The sequence below is a fragment of the Corvus kubaryi genome, unplaced genomic scaffold (genome assembly GCF_017639235.1).
Source record: "Corvus kubaryi isolate FWS band 111438036 unplaced genomic scaffold, C.kubaryi_AGA036_p1.0 70, whole genome shotgun sequence".
NCBI lineage: Eukaryota > Metazoa > Chordata > Aves > Passeriformes > Corvidae > Corvus > Corvus kubaryi.
In genome coordinates, this window is record NW_024582058.1 from 4007443 (window position 1) to 4015256 (window position 7814).

The 7814-nt window shown below is 46.8% G+C and overlaps 1 protein-coding gene and 1 long non-coding RNA gene across 2 annotated transcripts; one reads left to right on the top strand and one right to left on the bottom strand.

Moving 5' to 3' along the window:
* The first annotated feature begins 259 nt into the window (after window positions 1-259).
* CCT4 (chaperonin containing TCP1 subunit 4) lies at window positions 260-6355 on the top strand. Its single transcript, XM_042049240.1, has 14 exons — window positions 260-446; window positions 943-995; window positions 1238-1327; window positions 1889-1997; window positions 2532-2674; window positions 2965-3086; window positions 3175-3307; window positions 3617-3756; window positions 3977-4073; window positions 4383-4493; window positions 4760-4890; window positions 4986-5220; window positions 5741-5854; window positions 6145-6355. The coding sequence occupies exons 1-14, from the start codon at window positions 329-331 to the stop codon at window positions 6160-6162; spliced, it is 1614 nt and encodes a 537-aa protein (XP_041905174.1). The 5' UTR covers window positions 260-328; the 3' UTR covers window positions 6163-6355.
* Window positions 1836-7616, bottom strand: LOC121674712. Its single transcript, XR_006019799.1, has 2 exons — window positions 7412-7616; window positions 1836-2433 (listed from the first exon to the last, which is right to left on the bottom strand). It is a non-coding gene; the product is annotated as an uncharacterized LOC121674712 (long non-coding RNA).
* Between the last annotated feature and the right edge of the window lie 198 nt (window positions 7617-7814).

Sequence of the window (7814 nt, forward strand, 5' to 3'; positions counted from 1 at the left end):
CACCATGCCTCCCTCAGTTCCCGGCTCCCTGAGGGATGAGGGCGGGAACCCTCGGCCGCGCCCTGGCGCCCCCCAGCGGCCAGGAGCGCAGCGCGAGACAAGCCCGGCCCCGCCAGGCGGGAAAACCTCCCCGAGGCCCCCGAGCTAGCGCGCGGCTCCTTTATAGGCGTCCGCGCAGTTCGCCGGCAGGCAGGTGGAAGGGGGCGTTTCACCCGCCGGTTGAGCAGCGCGCAGGCGCGCGTTGGGCAGCCCCGCGTGACGTGAGGCCGGAAGGCCCCGTTCTGGAAGCATCCCGGGCCCATCCCGGTCTGTCCCGCTCGGCCCGGCCATGCCCGAGAGCGCGCCCGGCAGAGCCCCCGGCGGGGCCGGCAACAGGGCCAAGGGCGCCTACCAGGACCGCGACAAGCCCGCCCAGATCCGCTTCAGCAACATCGCCGCCGGCAAAGGTGCGGCGGCCGCGCGGGGGCCGCCTCGGGGCCGGGGGGAGCCGGGCCGGGACCTGCGTGGGCCGCGATTGGGGCGGGGGACGATGGATCCCCCGTTGCTGTGTCCCGCCCGGGACTGTGTCCCAGGGATAGGGGCAGGAATTCCATGGGCTTGATGGCTGGGAGTCGCCCGGGATGGGCCGGCGCGTGTAGGGGATGCGATACTGAGCACTGACACGAGCCCCGGTCGCGCTGCGTGCTGTGTTCTGTTTCTTTGTGATTCCCCAGATTTAAAATGGCTGCAGTCAAGTGATCAGATACTAATTGCTTAAAAAAAGAACTGTGGCAATCAGTCCTGATACTGCAGCGACTTACATCATTCCACTATTTGGGATCTTTTGGTCTATCTGGGAATTGCTTAAAACTGGGAGGAGTTTTCATTTTAGAAAACATGTTTAAATGATGGAGTGTTTGTAGTTCTTTAGATCAGCTTGCAAACATTTTCTTCTCTTCCCAGCTGTTGCCGATGCAATTAGGACGAGCCTTGGACCAAAGGGAATGGATAAAATGGTAAACTTTGTGTTTTAAATTGTCAAAATATTAAGGTTATTCGAGATGCTGTAAATTCAACATGTCTTATAGAGGATGCTGCCTTTTGCCTTAATTCTTTCCCATGTTTCAGTTATTTAAGGGAAAGTGGGAACTAAATGGAGATCTTGGTTTGGGAAATGATGTTAAAGAGAATACTTGGAGTGTCAAATGAAAGATTTGTAGCTGCTGATTGGAACTGTGTTCCTGCCCTTTATTCCCAGATTCAGGATGCTAAGGGAGATGTGACAATCACGAATGATGGTGCCACCATCCTGAAACAAATGCAGGTTCTGCACCCTGCAGCCAAAATGGTGAGTGGTTCCTTTTCCATTTTGTGTGGATTTGAGAAGCAATGCCTGGGATAGTGACAGAGCAGAAAATTTTGTGCATTGTGCTCCAGGAACGTTTATTCTGATTGTGGCATGTGCTGAAGAGTTACAAACCCTTGTTTCTTAACCAGTGTTCCTTATGCACAATCCCTCTGGACATGTTTTAAGACATAAGAAAATGTAGCCCAAATCTTGATCTGTCATTTAAGAAGGAAAAGTCATGTCCCAAACCATTAGGAAAGAAGGGAATGTGTGAAGGTATGGTCAGGTGGTCTGAGGATACAGTATCTGGTCCTTTGAGATGTTTGGTGGTCATGGATGTGGTTGTGGTTGGAGATGGAAATGAGCTTCCTGTGACCCTCCCCCAGGGAAGGAAAAGGTAAACCTGTTAGGTAGGTGTGTTCAGTTTTAAATTTGGGAGAAAAAGCTTTGTTTCTGCAAGTGACTTACTGTACCATAGCTGTGTTTGGGCCAAAGATGTGTCTGGGTATGGGTAAGCAGCACTCTGTTTATTATAAATTTTTGTCATAATTTCTCCTTCAGTTGGTAGAGCTCTCAAAAGCGCAAGATATTGAAGCTGGTGATGGCACAACCTCTGTTGTTGTCATTGCTGGAGCTCTCCTGGATGCCTGTTCCAGACTCCTTCAGAAAGGTAAAGACATTTATTTAACATGCAGAGACTGTAGGTAGTGAAGTCTTTTTGTCCTCTTGCACGCATGTGATGAAGCTTAAAGTAGCTGTTATCAGTTGGAAGGATAAAGGGCATATCCCACACTCCAGGGAAATTGAGGAGTTCCATACAGAACTGTAGGAGAACAGTCTTTGAAAATCTGAAATTAAGTCAGTGTCAGCCTCCTCACAGGCATCAGCTGAACAGCAGCAGCTTTAAGAATGCCCAGAGAACTTGGAGAAAGTGCTTCTGGGATGTCAGGGATCACCAGGAAATGTGCAAGACTTGGCTGTGAGGACAATTTACTTGGAATGTTACAGCTTTTTGCCTCAGTTTTAATAGCAGAGTAATAAGGGAGGTCATACACCCGTGAAGAACATTCTGCTGAAGTGCCTTTAGTTCATTCTGACCTGAGTATCTGAAGTTTTAAAATGGAAAGAGATGAAGAAAAAACCAAAAAAAAAGCATGTTTGAAAGCATGAAGTGTCTAACAGGCATTTTTTATGCTCTGCACAGGAATTCACCCCACCATCATTTCGGAGTCATTCCAGAAGGCTCTGGATAAAGGTATCGAGGTGTTGACCAACATGGCCCAGCCCGTGGAGCTCAGTGACAGGGAGACCCTGCTGAACAGTGCAACAACTTCCCTCAACTCCAAGGTACAGCTGCACTTGGACTGGCAGCTCCAGCCCAGCCAGGCCTCTCAGCTTCTCAAGTCTGAGAAAAAGTAGTTCCATTTTCTGTGCACCCCTGAGTGTGGGTTTTCCCCCAGCATAGCTGCTCTGTCCTTGCCATGGAGCAGCCATTAAGAAAATGCCATGTTAAGATATCTTTGCTTCAAAGTTCTGACATCAAACACTGAAACACAATGACAATATTGTCACAATATTGACACTGCTTTTCAGTGTGAAGTCTCTCACCGTGTTTTTTTTGCTGTTGAATCCCTTAGGTTGTGTGTCAGTATTCTAGTTTACTTTCTCCAATGAGTGTGGATGCAGTAATGAAGGTGATTGACCCAGCTACAGCCAATAGTGTGGACCTCAGAGATATTAAAATTGTGAAGAAGTTGGGGTAAGAAACAATTTGTAATTAGACAGATTTTGTCTCTGTGAAATCAGTTTCCCAGAGTGTTCCAGTAATGGGTTGTGTTTGCTTCCAGAGGCACAATTGATGATTGTGAACTGGTTGAGGGGCTCGTCCTGACTCAGAAGGTGGCAAATACCGGTGTAACCAGAGTGGAAAAAGCCAAAATTGGCCTCATTCAGTTCTGCTTGTCTGCTCCAAAAACAGATGTAAGTCAGACTGTGGCTAGAGCAAAACCTCGTGCTCTAGGACTTGGGACATGCAAATGTAGTAACAAATGTTTTTTTAAGATGCTGTGGTGTCAACTCTGTGCCACAGCTAGAGTGAGGGGCTTCTGGGTACTAAAAAAATTAGTTGGTATAAAAAAGAAAATTGTTTAAATTATGAGAAATACTGAACTGTCTCATAGTATTTTGCTGTTATATAATTACAGCATCTTAAGTTGAAAAACATATAACATTTTTATACTTGCTTTTAAAGTCAGCTCACAATACTTGCTTTTCTCTTTCTTTAAATAGATGGACAACCAGATAGTTGTTTCTGATTATGCTCAAATGGACAGGGTGCTGCGTGAGGAGAGGGCCTACATCCTGAACTTGGTGAAGCAGATCAAGAAGGCTGGGTGCAATGTGCTGCTCATTCAGAAGTCCATTCTGCGGTACGTTAATACCCAGGCACCAGCTCTCGGTGCGTGCTCAGGGGGACAGTTGGAACTGTTTGGAAAACTGAAGCCAAACACAGTCACACTTGGCAGAGTAACAGTAACTGTACCTTTAGAAAGCACCAGCCTTGTCTGTATTTTGAGTTTGATGACATCCTTACTTTGTACTCTGAAGAATTTGAGCCCTGGGAACTGACTCCTTCCCTCTCATTTTCAGGGATGCTCTCAGTGACCTGGCCCTCCATTTTCTGAACAAAGTTAAGATCATGGTGGTTAAAGACATTGAAAGAGAGGACATTGAGTTTATATGTAAGGTAAGGTGGGTCATATAAATAAGCAACAGTGTTTAAAATCTACCCCGAAACTAACTGCCCAGCCAGGGCCAGTTCATTGTGACATTTTCACAAGTTTCATCTTTTGACTATAATGCAAGAACAGACATTTCCCTAAAAAACATTCCTGCTCTGCTGAGCAGTCACACTTGTATGGAAGGATTCAGGACAGATGTAAAAACCACAGTCCCTTCTGCATTTTACTGTCCTGTGCAGAAGAACAACATGCAGTGTACTTGCTGACTCTGCAGTCAGCCTCTGGATTAATTTTTTTTCCCATTATTTTTTCAGACAATTGGAACTAAGCCTGTGGCTCACATTGACCAGTTCACCCCTGACATGCTGGGCTCTGCTGAGCTGGCAGAGGAGGTCAACTTGAACGGTTCTGGGAAACTAGTAAAGGTGAGTGAGACACAAAATGTTAATACCCACTTAGCATCTGTCAGTTATATTAATAACTGGTAGTTTTAATGTTTTTTACTGTGGAATTTATTACATTTAAGTACCTACTTCTAAGCTCTGAGTAGCTACCGACTTTGGCAGTGCAGTGGCTTTGCTTGGCCAGACATCAGTGCTGTTACACAGTTTAAAAAGTGCCAATGGCAGTGTCTTTTTGTCCCAAACTTTAATGTTTTTCCCCAGTGTCAGTATTTGGTTTTATGTTTTAGATTACAGGCTGCACAAACCCTGGCAAAACTGTGAGCATCGTGGTACGTGGATCCAACAAACTCGTCCTGGAGGAAGCCGAGCGCTCCATTCACGATGCCCTGTGTGTCATAAGGTGCTTAGTGAAGAAAAGGTAATGTCTCAGTTTGGTTAATTAATGACACATAAAGCCTGATGGTGTGTGCACTTCAGTGAAGCGAGGTTTGATGGTCATTTCTGTGCTCTCAGGGCTTTGATTGCTGGTGGTGGAGCCCCGGAGATCGAGCTGGCGCTGCGGCTGAATGAGTACGCGCGGACACTGAAGGGGATGGAGTCCTACTGTGTCCGTGCCTACGGGGATGCACTCGAAGTCATTCCCTCCACCCTGGCTGAGAACGCAGGGCTCAATCCCATTTCCACGGTAACAGAGCTCAGAAACAGACATGCCCAAGGAGAGAAAACAGCTGGCATTAACGTCAGAAAGGTAATAAGGGGTTAGAATACCTGGGTATTACAGGAGAAATGCTTAACCTTAGGGCTGGACTAGTGAGAGGGCAAGTTGGTGCTGCATAGCGGTAGCCTCCTTAAAAGTAACAGAGGGAAATTGCAGCTTGTTCTCTTACAAGCTTACCCTGAGCATTGGTATCAAACGCTGTACCCAAAGGACAAGAAACATCTCGTGTCTCTACAACAGCATTTCAGCTACAACAGTAGATCAGTTTAGAATGATACATCAGTATGATCTGCAGTGGAAGGTGTTTTTAAGCTGGGAGTAGCACCACAGCTTCTTCTCAGTTGGCACTCTTGACTTTTTCTGTTGGCTGATTTTTACTGGATATCTCAAATGCCTGGGGGGAGAAGATGTGTGCTGTAATGCCCCTGTTGCAGATGAAAGCCCTGTGATAGTCTAGGAGTTGACTGCCCTCAGGATTCTGCTAAAATAAAATGTGCTAAATGTGACTGCAGTCTGTCTTGCACGAAGTGAAGGCTCCTTGTTCCCCTAGGGTGGCATTTCCAACATCCTGGAGGAGCTGGTTGTGCAGCCTCTGCTGGTGTCTTTGAGTGCACTGACCCTCGCGACAGAAACCGTGCGCAGCATTCTCAAGATTGATGATGTGGTGAGTGGCGTTGGCATCGTGGGTTGGGTTATCTTTCCTTCACAAGCACCAGGATGTTGTCATTTGTTTGCTGCGCTTCAAAATACAGCTACTGTGTAGAGTGTTCTCAGTTTGTGTGCTGCTTAAGGCCATTCAGCCTTTTAATAACTGCAGCTAAAATTAAATGCACTATAAATACCACACCATAAAGCAGGGAATTAGAGTCACTAAAACCCCAGCGTCTTTAAACAAAGGAGGAATTGTGATGTATGCTGTGATTTCTTCTGCCTGACTGTGTGCCCTCCTTGCAGGTGAACACTCGAGGGTAAGCTGAGCAGAGAGGTGGGGACCATGGCCTCGAGCTCCTGCCCTGTAGCTGGAATATGGATTCCTCACCAAAAGCGCCTGTGTGAATTGTCTTAAAGTCCACCAAGACTGATGTACTTTGATCAGGTTTAACTTAAAAACCAGTTGGTTTTCAAAAAGAAAGTGCTGTTTTATCAATAAACACGCAGTAGTCTACCTGAGTCTTTGCTGTATGATTTTGTTAGAATTTGTTGCATTTGGTTTTCTGTGCTCCTCTTTATCTCTGAAATGTTTAAGGCAACTTATTAGTTCTAGTGATATATTCTAAAAACACCCTTGAAGTGCACTCTAGTAACACTTAGCTGGCTTAGAGCTGCTCCTCCAGAAGCTTTCCCTAAGGGAGTGGTGTTACTGCCCTTAAGGATGCGGGGCTAGAGAGGAGGAGGATCTTTGCAGTGGGAGCACATCACATTCCTTACTCTCCTGAGGTCTGCAGTGATTCCTGATGCCATCACATGACCCAGAGTCCTACAAAGGGTGCTCTTCACTCTGTCTCTTCCCCCTGCCCCCAGACTGATTGGTTTTCCCAAAGCTGGCCAAGAAGTCAAAAGTACACTGTTCTATAATAAAGCAAATTAGCTTTCCAAATTCTAATTCTTAGCCTGACATTTTGACTTAACCCTTTCATCTCCATTATTGCCGTATTGAAACAACCCAATTCCTCTGTTCAAAGGAGTGTATCTTCCATTTCTTCTCACATTTCCATTCATGATTGGCTGGAGCTGGAACTTTTGAGTGAACTTCCACTATGGTGTTGACCTGCTGTTACTGAAATACTTTCCTGTGACTTGCCAAGTGGACCAAACAGAATAACTCAAATACTAATTAATAAATTAGACAATCAATTTAGTCATTAATGTTCTGCATTAATTATTCATTGCCTGTTTAAAATAGCAAAAATTGCAAATGCTGCCCTACCCCACAGGCTCACATCCAGCAATGATCACTTAGTTTAGGTGCTATGATTTAAAGCTTTAATCCCCCATTATCAGAGAGTTACAATTCTTGACAATTACAAAAGAATTACAACAATTGTATGTGATTTCATACACAAAAATAATTTGTAATTTCACTACAGTAAATAGGTCCATCCATCATTAACACCTCTTTGTAGAGGCAGAATGTTGCTGCTTATCCTGATTTAGGATAGAATATTCCTAGGACAGAATGTTCCTGCTTATCCTGGTTTAGCCTTACTCTATAATTGCTTACCTGAAGTACAAACTTCAAGACGGAAAAAGCTTCTTTAATAACTTGAGGGTGCAAAAAACGTGGGCTCGCCAATGAATGAGAGTTACAGGTGCCGACTAAAAATCCTGCAAGAAGTTACCTAAAAATCCGCACGGGCGGGGCGCGGGGCGAAGCTGCAGCCCTGCCCCGCCGGGGCCCGCTCGGGCCGGGCGGTTAACGCGCCCCGCTCCCGCCCCGGGGCCGCCTCCGCGGGGGCGGAGCGGAGCCGCCTCCCTGCGCTCGCTGCCCGCCTCCCTGCGCTCGCTGCCCGCCTCCCTGCGCTCGCTGCCCGCCTCCCTGCGCTCCCTGCACCCCTCCCTGCGCTCGCTGCCCGCCTCCCTGCGCTCGCTGCCCGCCTCCCTGCGCTCCCTGCACCCCTCCCTGC